This window comes from Berghia stephanieae, chromosome 9, assembly GCF_034508935.2.
Source record: "Berghia stephanieae isolate SIO BIC M18660-M18661 chromosome 9, UCSD_Bste_1.3, whole genome shotgun sequence".
In the NCBI taxonomy this organism is placed as follows: domain Eukaryota; kingdom Metazoa; phylum Mollusca; class Gastropoda; order Nudibranchia; family Aeolidiidae; genus Berghia; species Berghia stephanieae.
The window spans coordinates 289,347-305,811 of NC_088368.1; the positions used below are offsets into that span (position 1 = coordinate 289,347).

Genomic DNA, 16,465 nt, shown 5'->3' on the forward strand with positions numbered 1-16,465 from the left:
TCCATACTGATAATGCATTTGCGTAACCTATCGCAAGGTGTGTCCCAGGACAGTCCTCTCGGAGTGCGGTACCCCTTTTGAATAGAAGTGGGACAATCAAGAAGCTTATAATATTATAAGCTTCTTGGGGACAATACAAATTCGTCCTGGGACAGTTTTGTTTTGGTGCGGAAGGAGCCTAAAGCAGTCACAAGATAAGCTAACCCTACCCAGGATAAGAATAGAGGCAGCCATATTTGAATTAAGAAAAAAATCCCTACCCTTTCGTCCTTAAAAAAATATAATAATAAAAATAAAATTAAAAATAGCCCCAGCACGTAAAAACAAGTAATCCAGAGATTTTCGATGCCATTTGGCGAGTTTGACATCTTGTTTGGAAAGCAATCGCAAAGAAATCTGGCAAGCATTAAGCATGCTCTTAGTTCCGGTGTCAAATTTCAAGTTTCATTTTCGCTGTTATTGCTGTTTCAATGAATGTCGTATTTATTTGAAATATTTTAGCTAAAACAATCGATAATCATGGCATCGAATGAACCGCCACCTGAAAAAGACATGAAGGTGAGACCCAGAAAACTAAGGATCACTTGATGTGAATTTATTATCTTTATCGCTGTGAGTCCTTGGTAGTTGACGGTTCATCAATTGCCAAGGAGTCAAATTGGAACTCTTCAGCCGCATGTGGTGATTTCAGTCGGCCCTCAATCAGCTGCATGTGGTGATTTCAGTCAAGCCTCGATTTGCGCGCATACGAATCTCGAACCCCGTCACTTTCTTTTCTTCCATTCGCCATTCACTCATTCCTTGTCAATCGTTGTGGAAAGGATCAAGTCCACACTTGTTGGCATTTGTTTTTAATTTTTATGTCTTTTCACGAATTCCAAGATGATTAAAAATAATATCAAACAAAAATTACTGTTGATTTCGGATTCAGCGGGGGGAAAAAACAGAAGGACGAGGTGGCAAATCCCTGCCAAGATGTCCTAGATTAAAAAAGAAAAGTAAGATTTCCTTTATTTTAAAGGAAATATTACTGCACATCGTCTTAATACGGAATAATTAACGTAAGATATTTGTGCAACAAGATCAATCCGTGGCATTATTAGTAAATAGTTGATGATCTACCAACTGGCAAGGTCCGTAACAAAAAGAGGAAATATGAGAGAGAGAGAGGGGGGGGGGAATGACAGAGAAATACATACACAGAGGAAAAAATGGCAGAGAGGGAAAAGAGAAAATGACAGAGAGAGAGAGAGAGAGTGCGTGTGTAATGGAGGAAAAAAAAGAGAAAACGACACACAGAGAGAAAGAAGAGTAAAAGAGAGTATTAATTAATATTAATATTAATACATAACATCACTCTGTGGCAATGCATCACTTCATGACACTAAAGGTACTCCGTGGCAGTTAAAAGTACACATGTGTAGTTGATGAACTGACACGGTCCTTGGCAATTGACGATTTGACAATTGTCAAGGTCCTTGGCAATTGACGCTACCATTTATATTTGGAGGGAGGCCTTCCGAAACTACACGTTACACATCCCACTCCCACAACAAGTGTATTCTTGATCTTGTTACTTGTTTTTTATCATGTTCTAGAGAGCTGCGCCGGTGGAAACCATACTTAGCTTCTTAAACTTAAACGGTTTCAATCATTCGGTTAGACAGAAATGGAAAAAAAAAAAACAACTTACCGCTTCAAAAGCAGTTTAGGTTTGAGTGAAGATAGGTACTTTGGTAAAAAATTCAAATTGGATTGAGCTCAATGAAACCTATATCATTTTAATAGGCACTTGCAAGAAGTAGCTCTCGCGAGTTGAAAACAGGCGAGGATTTCTGTTTCCGTTTTTGAGGGGAAAAAATTTAGGAGTGATTTTAAAATGTTCAGTCTTCTTTCTCAATGGAATGAAATGGCATGTATTATATATCATTGGAAAGGGCATAAAATTCTACATACAATGATGCTAATATTATTATATTTTTATATCATGATTTTGAGAAATCTTTGTGTAAAGAGAGTATCTGTGTTTAAACGCTTATAACTTTTAAACCAGAGATGGTCCTTTTTAATATAAACAAGTCCTTCTGAGATACATATTAAAGTAGCTTCTCTAAAAATTTCAGAGCAAAATATGTTTGCACTCAAAAGTTAGAGCTCCCCAAAAAACAGTAATTGGCCTCGATTGTTTACAGAAGCTGCCATTTTCTTATACTGATTCACTTCCTGTCGTCTGCTGCGTTTGAGAGATAACTTCGTCAATCCACATCAAAACTTTACATCTTTATATCTTACAATATATTCCATTTATGGAAGTTATTTTTGTTTTAAATTATTTAATTAATTGGCGTTTTCATGTCCATGCATTCATTTTATAATTTACAGTTCTCATCCTTTTTTTTCCGATTGATTTTTCACTGTTGATTTTGACGTTTTTCATCCTTTGACGGACGTCTGTCCAATTTAGGGGAACGGGGGAGCGGAAGTTTTTAAAATCACCTATTTTCGATCATTTTAAACACTAATACACCACCTCAAACATTTATCAATCCATATCTCTGCTTTTATGAGGTATATTTTAATTTTGAAAAGTTCAAAGTGAATAACTAAATGACGCCGATTCAGTGGTGTATTTGGTCTATCTACATGTGAATAAATATTTAATTGTCGACTTTTCCAAAATTCCAATAGGTCATTCATTTGCATGTCGTGATCTATTTTTCCTTGATTTCAGCTGATTCAGCTCTAAACTATACTTTTCTCTCTCAATAAATAATTATTTTTCTGTTTGCAATGTATTACAGAGATGTTGAATTACCACATGTAAAAAATTCAAAGTTGTATCTGTAGCCGTTTCTGAATTATACTTGATTATCCATAAGGTTGCTGTGTTTTGGTCACATATTTTCCTATAAGCTTCTATAGAGATTTTTCACCACATAAAAGGTCATAACTTTTGAACTAGTTGAGATAGAGCGATAATTTTTTCACTTTAGTAAATGTTTCACTCCCCTTTATTTTTCTAAGCTAAATTAAGACCGATATCACTATTTTGAAAAATTCTTGCAAGTGCCTAATTTTAAAGTGCTTTTCAACACGATTCTAATGATACCAAAATTGTGAAAATCAGATACGCAGAAAAAAAGTTATGTTAGTTTAAAGGCTGAAAAATGGTCTTCTATTTGCCTCTTTGTTATTTACTGACGGACTTTGTGACCTGAAAATTGTTGCATTTCCGGTAGTAACCACCATTTGGATTTCAAAACTGGTCTAAAATGGCCGCTAAGATTTGAGTAAGGATTTTACTGGAACGAATTTCATGGATGCGGTATACAACTTTGCCCTGAATTTAATTTTATAAAAAAGTTAAGATGTTAAATAAACGTGCCAGCATGAAATTTTGATTTACCAAGTTCTAATCTTTTAATTATCCAAAGCTAAATTATACCCTATTTTATCCATAATCAAAAGTTATACTAAATTGTCATTGATTTTAAAATAAACTACACCAAACGATAGAGTAATTTCTCCTGAAGAAAATAAGACATCAATCATTACAATCCATCCATAAACAAAAAATCTATGGGACTTTTTCTGAGACCCATCACTCAAAAGTCCAAAAAATCGGGTCACAACCACTAGGCCATTTATCGGCTCCCTGCTGGAGGGCCAAATGGACGTTTACCAAAGTACCTAGTGAAGATGCATTTGTTTTCTATTTTAAAAAAAAAACATTCGATACTAGACAATCCTTGATGAATTTCAAAAGTTGTGTTTGAAATTATTTCGCAAATTTTTCATGATTCATTCCTCGCGAAATCGTCGGTTTCGAGTAATCAACCCATGTCGCCGTCGCCAAAAAGACCGGTTTTAATTTTTAAAAAGTTTCTTTAGTAAGTAAAAGTAAAAGATTACTACGGAAGAAGTATCACGAGATATGCAATTTGGTGCATAAGTGCAGTAAAAATTGGTGTGCAAAATAAGTTAATTAGTTTGTAGCGGATGCAAGACTCCGTGTGTGTGAGTGTGTGTCGCTCTCTCTCTTTTAAAAAAATTTTTTTTTTGGGAGTGTCTACGTACACGGTAACGGGGCATCCAGCCTCAGGATCTACGTACACATTAACTGGTTTACCGTTGCAACACAAGCAATGGATGGTCCTTGCTGTCGTGAGCATGTTTGTGTGTGTGTTTTTTTTTTTTTCAAAACAATTTTAACCATTAATGGTGAGATTCAATATTACACACTACCTAAACTCCTGATCTTAGTCTTAACGTTATCATTAAAAGACAAGCTTTGCGATTATAGTTTAATTGAAGCCCGAGTTGAAAAATACTCTTACTACTGCTCTCTTGGTGGAAACGATTTATTCTGCATAAGCAATCTGGAGAAAAAAAAATCAGTGTCACTGTAAGAGGTTAAAATTTCACGAAGTACGCACCATGAACACCTCTGTAACTTCTTCTTCTTCTTCGTTCCCGTCACGTCACATGGTCAGTCTGGTCTGGTGAATGAAGCCCACAGTGGTCCTGAGGTCGTCCTCACTGCCATACAGACCTCTGTAACAATCCTTTGATCTATGTCATCAGGCAACCCATTGTTTCTTTCATCTTTTCCCATTCCCCCTTACTATCCCCCCATCCCCTCTCTCTCTCTCTCTCTCTCTCTCTCTCTCTCTCCCTCTCTCTCTCTCTCTCTCTCTCTTAAAAATCAAGACATCGGGTAATGGGTGTCTAATGCCAAAGTATAGATTCTCTCTTTGGCCAATTTAGTCACGCATGTGGCAGCCCAGCTATTTATTATGTTCTGCCTATAACACACAATAAGTGGGATTGTGGCGGTGGGAATGAAAGAAATCAAGGTCATAAGTAACCGTGCACAAGAGCTGTATCGGGAATTGGTTTCTGAGGGTCTTGCAAATAGCAAGTCTTTTATGGAAAGGTCTTTCACACTCCAAGACGCCTAGTTTGTTTTGCTATCTTGGCACAAATGAAACAGATGTCTTGATTTGTGACCTAGTTGTCTCATTTTGTGACCTGGATGTATCGTTTTGTGACCTAGATGTATCCTTATGTGTGTGCAAGCCATGTGGGTAAGTACAGCGATAGCTTGCCAGTAAGAAAAAAAAAAGAAAAAAGAAACAGCAAAGCCGCATTTGATTTTAAAAAACGAAAAAACCTGAAAAGAAAAACTTAACCTTTCAAAGGCGAATTTCAATCTTACTTGGACCTAAAATAAAATCTTACCATTTTCGTCAAAAGACAAACAACAGTAATACAATTTAAAAACTTGAACTTTTATATAGCACAATATCCACCCAAGGTGCTCAAAGCGCTTTTTATCAATATTCTTACAGCTCTTATGATGGAAACGTTTGGGTTTTTTTCGTTAAAAAATTATATAAATGGAGACTATTATTTTATTTGAAAACAAAAAATCAGAGCCACTGGCAAAGGGTTAATTGCAGTACTCCTGCATCCTGTGAGACTCCTACGGCACTTACTAATCATAAAAAAGGAAATAACAATCAACAATACTAAGTTGAAAAGAAGAAAAAAGGGGGGGGGGGGAACGGAGGGAGAGGGCAAACCCAGTAGCAATGCAACCTTTTAGAGGCGAAATTTGATCTTTGACTTAACACCAAATCTTCTTTCATCAAAAGAAAAGACAAGTAACGGCAAAACGATTATAGACAATTGAAGTCTGAGTTGCGATACTCTGACTGCTCTCTTGATGGAAACGCTGTATTCCCCGTTAACAATGATAAAGATAAAAGCAAACTATATTATATGAAAGCAAAAAATAAGCTTCGCTGTTAAAGGGTTAAGAACACCTGCGAGCATCCTTGACATGCTCTATGTCACCAAGCGACACGTCTCCCTTTCGTCTTCATGCACTCTAATTATTTGTAGCAGGTGACAAATTTCTCAAAACGGTCACGTGACACTGTAAAAACAACACAGGAAGTCCATGAATGCTTATTTACGGCATTTCCTTTCAACCGTGTAAACAACAAAATTTTATTTTGAGTCGACTCAACGGGTCAGATTGGCCGGTATTTTTTAACGAACTTAAGTTCTGAAAAATCAAAATGTTTCTTAGAAAGTTGAAAGATGCTAGTTTTTGAAATAGAGGTAGGTTTAAAAAAAAAATATTTCTCTTTTACGTGAATGCATGCTCAAGGTGAATTGGACTTTCACTGAGGTTGGCATGCCAAAGGTGTGCCTCTCTAGTAGGGGGTTGGGGGGGGGGGGGGGGGGGGGGGGGGACTATTTTTTTTTTTAAGTCTCCCCCTCCCAAACCCCCTACTACAACAAGAATAATGGGGATGTAGGAGCTTTCGGAAGGCCTCCCAAAAATTCAAATTGGGTTGAGCTATATCATTATAAAGTGCTTTTCAAAACGATTCTAAGGAGACCAAATTTGTGAAAATCAGATAAGCAGAAGAAAAGTTATGTTAGTTTAAAGTAAGGCTGAAAACTGTTTGCCTTACCTTTGTTTTGTGTTCCTCACGGATCCTGCGATCTGAAATTGCTGCATTTCACCCATTTGGATTTCAAAACATGGCCGCTAACATTTGAGTAAGGATTTTGCTGGAACGAATTTCAGGGATGCTTTATACAACTTTGCCCTGAATTTAATTTTACGCTGTGGTTATTCACAGACATGTGTCATGTCTGAGTCTGAGAATACGAACATTTCTTATTGTCAGACATGTCTGGGAATAGGAACATGTCTCAGTCTTATTGTCAGACATCAATATCCCCAAAATTGTGGTCAGAATGAACCGGTTTCAGTTATGAAACAAGAGAAGATCCTTAAAGTTAACAGGTAGGGAGTGAAAATTTTAATACTTGGTGGACTCAGATTGGATGGTTGACTAACAAGTTTCTTGGTGGTTGAAAAACAAAAAGAAGGCGATTTGCCAGTTTGACGTTTTCAGTTCAAAGTAACAAAAACTTACATTTCATTGATCCATTTGTTTTATTAAAAACTGGATTTGACATTTGAACACTATTTACTTTCATGTTATCTCGGAATAAAAATTATGTTACTAAATGCTTCTCACCTATTACAACTGTATACAATACACGGCTATTTCTTTTTAAAGGCATATGATACGGAGTAGATATCCCCCAAATTCACTCAAATATGCCCTTAAATCAGTTTTGCAATACTTACACAGTGATGCCCTCGTCTTGTCACCTGTCTTGAAGATCAGAGTGTTTTTCCCAAGATTGGCTGTACAAACGAGACATGGCACATAGAGTTTCAATTTTGTTTGAGTGGGAGTTAGACTGTCGGATATTGTTTTCACCTTCGGTTAATCTGAATTAGGTTGTTTAATATAGATCTGGGCCAATATAGACTATAACTTTTTATAACTATTGGGCATTTATAGGTTATAACTTGTTCATGTTTATTTTCCCTCCTTTTGTTGTCAGGAATTTGAGTTTGTACAGTTGTGCAAATTCCGTGTCTCCCAACCAGACATGACTCCTCCCTCTTTAGAACGGTGTCAGATGCTGGCTTGTTCATCTGTCTACAGTTTGGTTATATTTGCCACGAAAGCAGGTAAGTCGAACCTCCATCCCTTTGGTTATCAGAGCAAACTTTTCTTCAGCATAAAGATCATGACCAGCTTTATTTGTGCTCAAATTAGATGGGCAGGCGTTTGTTTTTTTGTTTTTTTTTTCTATCGTTCTATCCGATTCTATTATTATTATTATTATTATTATTATTATTATTATTATTATTATTATTATTATTATTATTATTATTATTATTATTATTATTATTATTATTATTATTATTATTACTATATAGTATTTAGATGTCACAAATGGCTTGTAGGCAAATCATCTATTCTTTGTAGATAATAGGAATAGGGGCTAAAATTGTTCCGTACAGCCAATATTTAATTGTTGCCAAAGAACACAGAATTATATAACTATTTGTTTTACAATTGATATGCAACTAACTTGCAAATCTTCTCTAAATTAAGGGTCAGGTAATTTCATCACCTGTTGACTCAAATGGTTCTTTAGAATATCTGCTAGGGCATAATGATGGGGTAATTGACATGAATTTCCAGATTGGAGTTTACCTGCAAACATAGCCTTTATGTTTATAATGTATTCGTTTTGCTTAAGCAGCATCATTTCAGGTATGTAAAACATTTCCTCACAGATTTTTATGATTTATGGAATAGATCAATATTGTGAACTCATTATACAAGTGAATTTTATCTGTCCAATTGGAAGAACACGTTTGTCACATGGGTGCCAGTTTTCCGGTTCATGCCAGAATTCCGGTTTCGCGATATCTCGAAGTCAAATACCTCCGGTTTCAGTGTTTTGAGTAAAATAACCTCTGGTACTCTCTGTCTCTCTCTGTTCTTTGGCTCCCCGAGAGAGAGACAACTGCACTGTGAGTATTTCACTATGTATTATAAGTTGGTTTTAAAATTAAATTAATTTCCTCATTGTGTCAATATGTTTGCTGTGTAATCATTTAATAATGGTATAAAAACGGTGATGAAATAAGAGTAAAGTTCAGGCCGCATTTTCAGTAGGAACATTTTCAGGTTTGGCAAAGTGTCGAGATTTTCGTTTCAGGTTTCAGCACTTCTTCCTGTTGGCCCCCATGGTTTGTCAACAGAAAATATTTGATTTGGGTCGTGATTGAACTCATTTTATTTTATCTGTCCAATATGAAGGAAAAACTTGGCAACAATCTTTAGTTTCTTCTAGTCATCTGGTAAACATGATTTGACATTGTATTTGATTGGACCATTTTATTGTCAGTGTATTGCATCTAAATCAATTCTCCCCCACCCCCTTTCGTATTTGGATTTGATAGACCAATATTGTAGGAATAGATTTCAAGATTATATTAGAGTTGTGACAGGTCATTGATGCGGGTGGTTGGATGGGAGCATCACCCTTGAATCATATACCTATGATGTTCGCATGGGTGTACGATCCGATAGTGATGTCGTTTCTTCTTCTCTTTACTAGCCTATCCTGCTTCTTTGGTTTGTGATTGTATTTTTGACAGGGGATATTTTTTTTTCTGTAAATCTTCTGCCTGTTTGTTCTTGGTTATTTATAATTTAGCTTATGATATCTTTAGGTTGTGATTTTGATTTACATTTGTACTATTTTTGTTAGATTGCTTGTTTTTTTGTTTCAGCGGTCTCTCATATAACCTCAATTGTGTTGGAAGAGACCTAAAGCAACAAACAAACAAAAAAAAACAGGTCATTGATGATCTTTCACTCACTTAACACCTGGTGTTCAGTTCATTTCAGTTTTAGAACAGTTTTAGTTTTACAAGGCTTACTTTTGCCCACTTTTCTTATGTTCAAATAATATCAAACTTAGCAGTTTTGATTGATCCAAGGAGATGGATAGATAGCATAATATTGTCATAAATACAAGTATAGCATAATATTGTCATAAATACAAGTCTAGATTGAATCAAGATGGCTAAAATCAAAACAAGCCAAAAGCACAACAGCAATGACAAAATTGTCGGCCTCTGTATCAGACGCGTAATCAGCAAACATTAGTTGTAGATCGTGAAGAAAAAACTCTCCCTTTTAGTTAGAAATGTTCATATATTTTTTCTACAATATTTCTTTCATAGCCTTTATTCCTTTGTGAACCACTACTACCAGTTAGAAAAAAAAATAAAAATTAGTCATCACTGGATTGGATACATCTGCTGCCTTCATCAACCAATAAATCCTGTTTAGGATTATGAAAGACATTGTTCTAGAAGACACCTGGAGAAATGCCAAAATAATAATTTTGTCCATATGTTGTTCCTTTGTCTATTTACCTGTGTCTGCGTCCATGTGTTGTCACTGGATTGTTTTTTCCTTGTGCCCTTCAACTTGTCTATTTGCCAATACCAGACCACCTGAAAAAATCTTAATTTCTGGCAATGCTTTTTTGACCATATTTTTTTTCTCCTTTAGGTTTCAACGTGGTGAACACATCAGATCTTTTATCGATTGATGCGTCGACAGGCACCCAGAGAAACAAAGTGACCATTGAAGACATCCCAGTTCTGGCCAGTGTCTCCCTCCCGTCTCCAGCCCACTTTTTGTCTCTGAGTGGAGACGACACATGTTTGGCTGTGGCATTTGAGGAAAGGGGTCAGACAATCGTCGTCCTCTTTGACGTTCATGGCTTTGCAGACAAGGTGGTTGGTTTTTGTTTGTTGGTTGTTTTTTTTTTTATGTTTTACTTTTGGTCTTTTATTTATATATTTATTTCTATGATCTTGTGGTATGACACTTGCTTTCGGATCAAAAGGTCCTGGGTTCTAGCCTTGCGTGGCACATGGGTCCTTGGAAAAGCCTCTTTACTCTCATTCTCTCATTGCACTCAGGTGTAAAATGAGTACCTGGTCATTAACAGTGTTGTCTCTGTCTAAAAAGATTGTAAAATCGCCTAAGAGGTGCCATGTCTCGTTCTACATGTTTAGTGTTGCTATTGGTCAGGGACCCTTTGTAAAGCGCTTTGAGCACATTTAGTGGCTATTGCCCTGTATGAATGCTCGTTTAAAGAAAAAAAGACTTTATTATATACTTTTAAAAAAATTAATTTTAATTTCCATTGAAAATTAATTTCAATTTCCTCTTCCCACAGACCAACTGCATGGAGTCAGTTAGAATGTTTGAAGAGGATTGGTGGAAACATACAGATTCTCTCTCTCTCTCTCTCTCTCTCTCTCTCTCTCTCTCTCTCTCTCTCTCTCTCTCTCTCTCTCTTCTTCTTCTTCTTCTTCTTCTTCGTCTTGTGGAAACCTCCAATATTGTCGAGGATCACTCCACAGTTTGTAGTGTTTTACATTTTAAACTTGCTAAAACTCTGCACATAATACTAAAACCACATAGATTAAAAAGTCACGTTGTGAACTCCAGCAATCGCGTGAAGGCATGTTGGCAACCGTTTTCAGCCACTTCAGCTGGGAGGCTATTCCATAGTCGGGCAGTGGAAGGGAAAAACGAATACATGTGGGCGTCTGTTTTTGATGTTGGGATGGTTACTCTTGCTGTGTGTCCCCTCGTATTTCTTGTGCCGATATCTTTGATGTCGTTTGGAAGTTTAAGGCACAAATTTTTGTAGTAGATCTTGTGGAACAATTTAAGTTTATCTATCTTTCTTCTCTTTTCCAGAGGTTCAAGGCCAATCCGTTGTGATATTTCAGACGCACTTGAGAAAGGATCGAATGTGTTTGTGATGCGTCTTGCTGTTTTTCTTTGGATGTTTTCTAAGGTGTCGATGTTTTTCTTTGTATATGGGTCCCAAATTGAGCTGCCATACTCCAAAATTGGTCTAACAATAGTTTTAAAAGCAAGGGTTTGAGTTGTGATTGGGCATCTTTTTAAATTGCGGGTGATGTAAGCGCTTGTTTGATTTGCCTTTGAAGCCAGGTGACATATGTGGTCATTCCATTTGAGGTTTTTAGCAAACTCAATGCCAAGGTATTTTGCTGTCTTTACATGTTCCTGGTTTTGACCATGAAGTTGGTATTCAAATGTTATAGGTGCTTTCTTATTTGTGATGGTTAGAACATTGCACTTTGATACGTTAAATTCCATTTGATTTATTGTTTCCCATTCTTGTAATTTAGCTAGATCGTCATTTAGTGTTTTGCAGTCGTCTGTTGTTTTTATCTGATTATATAATGCTGTGTCGTCAGCAAAGAGACGCACTTTTGACCTTATACCTCGTGGAAGATCGTTTATGTACACTAAAAATAGGACGGGCCCAAGGACTGAGCCCTGAGGTACGCCCGATGTCACCATCTCGATAGTGGAAGTCTCGCCGTCGACAAGAACTTGTTGGGTGCGATTGTCCAGAAAAGTTGCAATCCATTGTAAGGTTTTGTTCCTGATACCAACGTCATACAATTTCTGGATTAACCGATTGTGAGGGACCTTGTCGAAGGCCTTGGCAAAGTCCAGTAGTACTAGATCAATTTGACCACCTTTATCAATAGCAGCTGACAGATCATGTGTTAATGATAGAAGTTGAGTTTGACATGAGTGGTGCTTCCTAAATCCGTGGTGTTCATCACAAAAAATACTGTTAGTTTCGAGATATTCAGTTATTGAGGATCTCACTATATGCTCCAACAGTTTGCAGCAAATGCAGGTTAATGAAATTGGACGGTAGTTTTGAGCCCTGCTTCTATCACCTTTCTTGTAGATGGGTTGGACAAGAGCGTGCTTCCAAACAATTGGTATGTCTCCCGTTTCAAGAGAGAGTTTGAACAAATGTGTGAGGGCAGGTGCAAATTCGTTACTCAATATCTTTAAGAGACGGGATGGTATTTTGTCTGGGCCACATGCTTTCTTTGGATCTAGAGGGGCGAGGAGTTTGGAAACGCCCTCTACTGTCACATTGATTTCGGCCATAGTGTTGGAATCGTTTTCTTCGCCTTGTAGTTGTTGAGTGGTAATTTTGGTATGAGCTTTTGAAGCAAAAACAGAGCAGAATTGGTTATTAAGTATGTCTGCTTTTTCCTTTGCATCAGAGTTAATACACGATCATGCTCAAGGGGCGCTATACCAACCGAATCGCGCCTCCTACTTTTTATAAATTTCCAGAGCTTTTTGTTTGAGTCTTCACTAACAAGTTCCTTAACATGATTATGATAGGCCTTTCTACTCTCTTTTTGTGTTTTTTTTTTCAGTCGGGCATAATTGTACCAGTCTTTCTTACTGTTGGACTTTCTCGCTCTGCTCCATGCCTTTTGTTTTCGTCTAGATAATCGTTTGACGGTGGTGTTTAGCGGGTGGTTGGATGGGAGCATCACCCTTGAATCATATACCTATGATGTTCGCATGGGTGTACGATCCGATAGTGATGTCGTTTCTTCTTCTCTTTACTAGCCTATCCTGCTTCTTTGGTTTGTGATTGTTATTTTTGACAGGGGATATTTTTTTTTTCTGTAAATCTTCTGCCTGTTTGTTCTTGGTTATTTATAATTTTAGTTATGATATTCTTTTAGTTATGATTTTGATTTACATTTGTACTATTTTTGTTAGATTGCTTGTTTTTTTGTTTCAGCGGTCTCTCATATAACCTCAATTGTGTTGGAAGAGACCTAAAGCAACAAACAAACAAAAAAAAACGGTGGTGTTTATCCATGGTTGGTAAAATTTCCTTGAGCTTTTCTTCGTTGGTACATGTTTGGTCATCATTTTGTTTAGGTGGTCGTTGATGGCAGTCCAAACATCCTCAGTGCTTTCTAGATGTTGATTAATTATGTTTTCACTAAAAAGACGTGTTTCTGTCCGCATTTCGGCGATATTTGCCTTTTTCCAAATAGTAATAGGGTGTGATTTTTTTGTGATTTTGTTTGCTTTGATAGTGCTTTCCGTGATGAGAATGTCATGGTCACTAATGCCTGGAATGGTTGTACACTTGACAATTAAATTTGGTCGATTTGTGATAAATAAGTCGAGGATATTTGTACCCCTTGTTGGATTTTTGTTTATTTGACTCAGGCCAAAATCTTACAATTTGTTAATAAATGCTTGGTTTATAAATGAAGGATATTGGTAACTGATTATTTTTTCTTGTTCCCAATTGATATCAGGTAGGTTCAGGTCTCCGCTTAACCAGAGTACATTTTTCGGGTCTAGGCTATCAATACAGCGTGTTATCTCAGTCATTTGTTCCATAGTTGAGTTTGAAGGTGTTCTATACATAGCGCCCACAGTGAGTAGGCCTTGTTCTGTTTTGATATTTACGATCACAGATTCTGATTTTGTTTGAATGTCAAGCTTTATTACTGAGAGGTTCGTTGTTGTTGCAACCAGCACCCCACCATACCTATCTTCTCGGTCTTTCCTGAACACGTTGAAATATGTCTCTGGTGGAAATATTTCACTGTCCTTTATTTCGGAATGTAGCCATGTTTCCGTACCTATGATTATGTCTGGTTTTATTTCTGATATCAATTTCCATAATTCCGGTAGTTTTGGAATTAAACTTTGAAAGTTTATGGTCATAGTTCTCAACATGTTTCTCGGTTCACCATTACGGTCACTGTTAGTTTGCCTGTTTGCTATTTTAAGCGTGTTATGATTTGAGTTGATTTGGTGATTGATTCTTTTTATTTCATTTGGCCTCATATTGACCCTTCTTCCCCCCTTTGTTGTTATTGTCTTATTTTCACAAGCCACGTTCTCATTATGTTTACTTAAGTCCTGCATCTCATCAAAATGATCAGGTGTTGTCATTATGTTTTGTTGATATGTTGATGTGTCGTTTACTATTGGCATGTTGTTGTGAGTGTCGTTGAGTGGTATGTTGATCAGAGACCTTGGGCACCGTTGTGTGTTATGTACTTTGAGTGCTCTATTAGTATGAAAGGGCGGTGGTCTGTGACCTATTTGAATATTTATTTTTCTTCGTTTCCGCACACCACCACGACTTGGTCGTAGCCGCTGGCTATTACTGCTATTATTGTTACCGTGATACCAAGACGATTCTGTGTCATTCAAATAAATGTTGTCGTAATAAGGATAAAAATAGATATGGCACATCGTGACTAAAAATCTTAACGTAAGTGTAAACAATAAATGGCTAGTACAATACTTCAAACAATGGGATCTACACCACTAAAATGTTAATCTATCTAAAAATCCTCTTATGAATTTCCGAGAAATATATATCACAATGTAGAATAAAACTTTATTAAAACGACTGTATAAAAATATTCCAGACTTTTGTTTTAGAAATAAAATAAAAATCACACAATTCGGGAGAGAAATAACAACACGGCTGCCGGTTAGGCGAACTACACACTGACCATCTCTCTCTCCCCCTTGCCCTTATTTATCTCTCAACCACTTTTCTATCTTCACGTTATGATTTTAGAAGTCATCTTGTCATAGAAAGATAAATATTACAATAAGCAAGGGTGATGATTGACTCGGAAGGCAATTGTTCAAATTAGTTTAAATTTACTCTTTTCCACTGTTAAGATAGACCGTCTTTTGCAAGTTGTTCGATATTCATGAGTCTTAATTTATAAATTGCATAACCACTAGGTTGCAGTAACCAAGGTATTGTGTGTTTTGTAAAGTAAAAACAAATACTTTCTAGCTTTTTGGGCCAAAATTTATCTTCTCTTGATGTAGATTAATATTGTGAGTCTTTAAAATTATTTTCGGGAATGGACAATTCATTAAATATTTTCAAAAGAAGTATATTATATAATGTTACATAACTATCATATTGTTTTTGTAATTTTTGCATTTCGGCTTGCGTTTTCCAGATGGACCGATACATTTTCCTCCTTTTTGCCAAAGTGCCATGATCGTCACTGATTGTAATAAGCTTTAGTCACGTACAAAGTGCCATGATCGTCACTGATTGTAATAAGCTTTTGTCACGTACAAAGTGCCATGATCATCACTGATTGTAATAAGATTTAGTCACGTACAAAGTGCCATGATCATCACTGATTGTAATAAGCTTTAGTCACGTACAAAGTGCCATGATCGTCACTGATTATAATAAGCTTTTGTCACGTACAAAGTGCCATGATCATCACTGATTGTAATAAGCTTTAGTCACGTACAAAGTGCCATGATCATCACTGATTGTAATAAGATTTAGTCACGTACAAAGTGCCATGATCATCACTGATTGTAATAAGCTTTAGTCACGTACAAAGTGCCATGATCGTCACTGATTATAATAAGCTTTAGTCACGTTTTGAAAGGAGTTTTCCTCTGATTCTCTTTCCAGTCCAGTTCCCATCAACCATTTGGAAAAGTTCCCATCAGCGGCGTGTCCATGGTGGACCTGTCATGGAATCCAACCCTCTACTCCATGCTTGCCGTCTGCCAGTCAGATGGTGGGATGACCTTGGTAGATGTCAAGGATGGTCCTATAGTCATTGCCTCCTTGCCTTCGGCTGTAGGAGCAACATCCAGTAAGTTTTATCGTCATTCATCAAATGTCAACTAATGAAATGGGACATAGCATCCACAGCATAGAACAGTATACATCTAGAGCGTGTGCTCTAAAATTGACAATCAGTGTCATTATTGAGATTGTGCATTATGAAAATTGACAATCAGTGTCATTATTGAGATTGTGCATAATGAATCCTAGTTTGGCACTTCCATAGTTATGGTTTAAAGTTCCCCTCCCCGTCCCACAGCCTTTAAAAAAATAATAAATTTGGATATGCTTAGGTCTTGCAAAACATAGTAGGTTACAAGTGCAGGTTTCTCCTCTTCTACGTCACACATTACATAGTTTTGATTACATGGTTACAAGTGCAGGTTTCTCCTCTTCTACGACACCCATTACATAGTTTTGATTACATGGTTACAAGTGCAGGTTTCTCCTCTTCTACGACACACATTACATAGTTTTGATTACATGGTTACAAGTGCAGGTTTCTCCTCTTCTACGACACACATTA

General features: G+C 36.7%; 1 protein-coding gene across 2 annotated transcripts in view; it reads left to right on the top strand.

Moving 5' to 3' along the window:
- The first annotated feature begins 412 nt into the window (after window positions 1-412).
- LOC144979421 (uncharacterized) overlaps window positions 413-16,465 on the top strand; it is a 100,098-nt gene continuing 84,045 nt past the window's right edge. The window contains exons 1-4 of one of the 2 annotated variants that reach the window (XM_078926063.1): window positions 413-558; window positions 7,441-7,570; window positions 9,981-10,207; window positions 15,781-15,967. In XM_078926063.1, the coding sequence (XP_078782189.1) occupies window positions 520-558; window positions 7,441-7,570; window positions 9,981-10,207; window positions 15,781-15,967 (583 nt within the window). In that variant the 5' untranslated portion in view covers window positions 413-519. Of the gene's footprint in view, window positions 559-979; window positions 999-7,440; window positions 7,571-9,980; window positions 10,208-15,780; window positions 15,968-16,465 lie in introns of those variants that run through there. The other variant, XM_078926064.1, reaches the window with a different exon arrangement.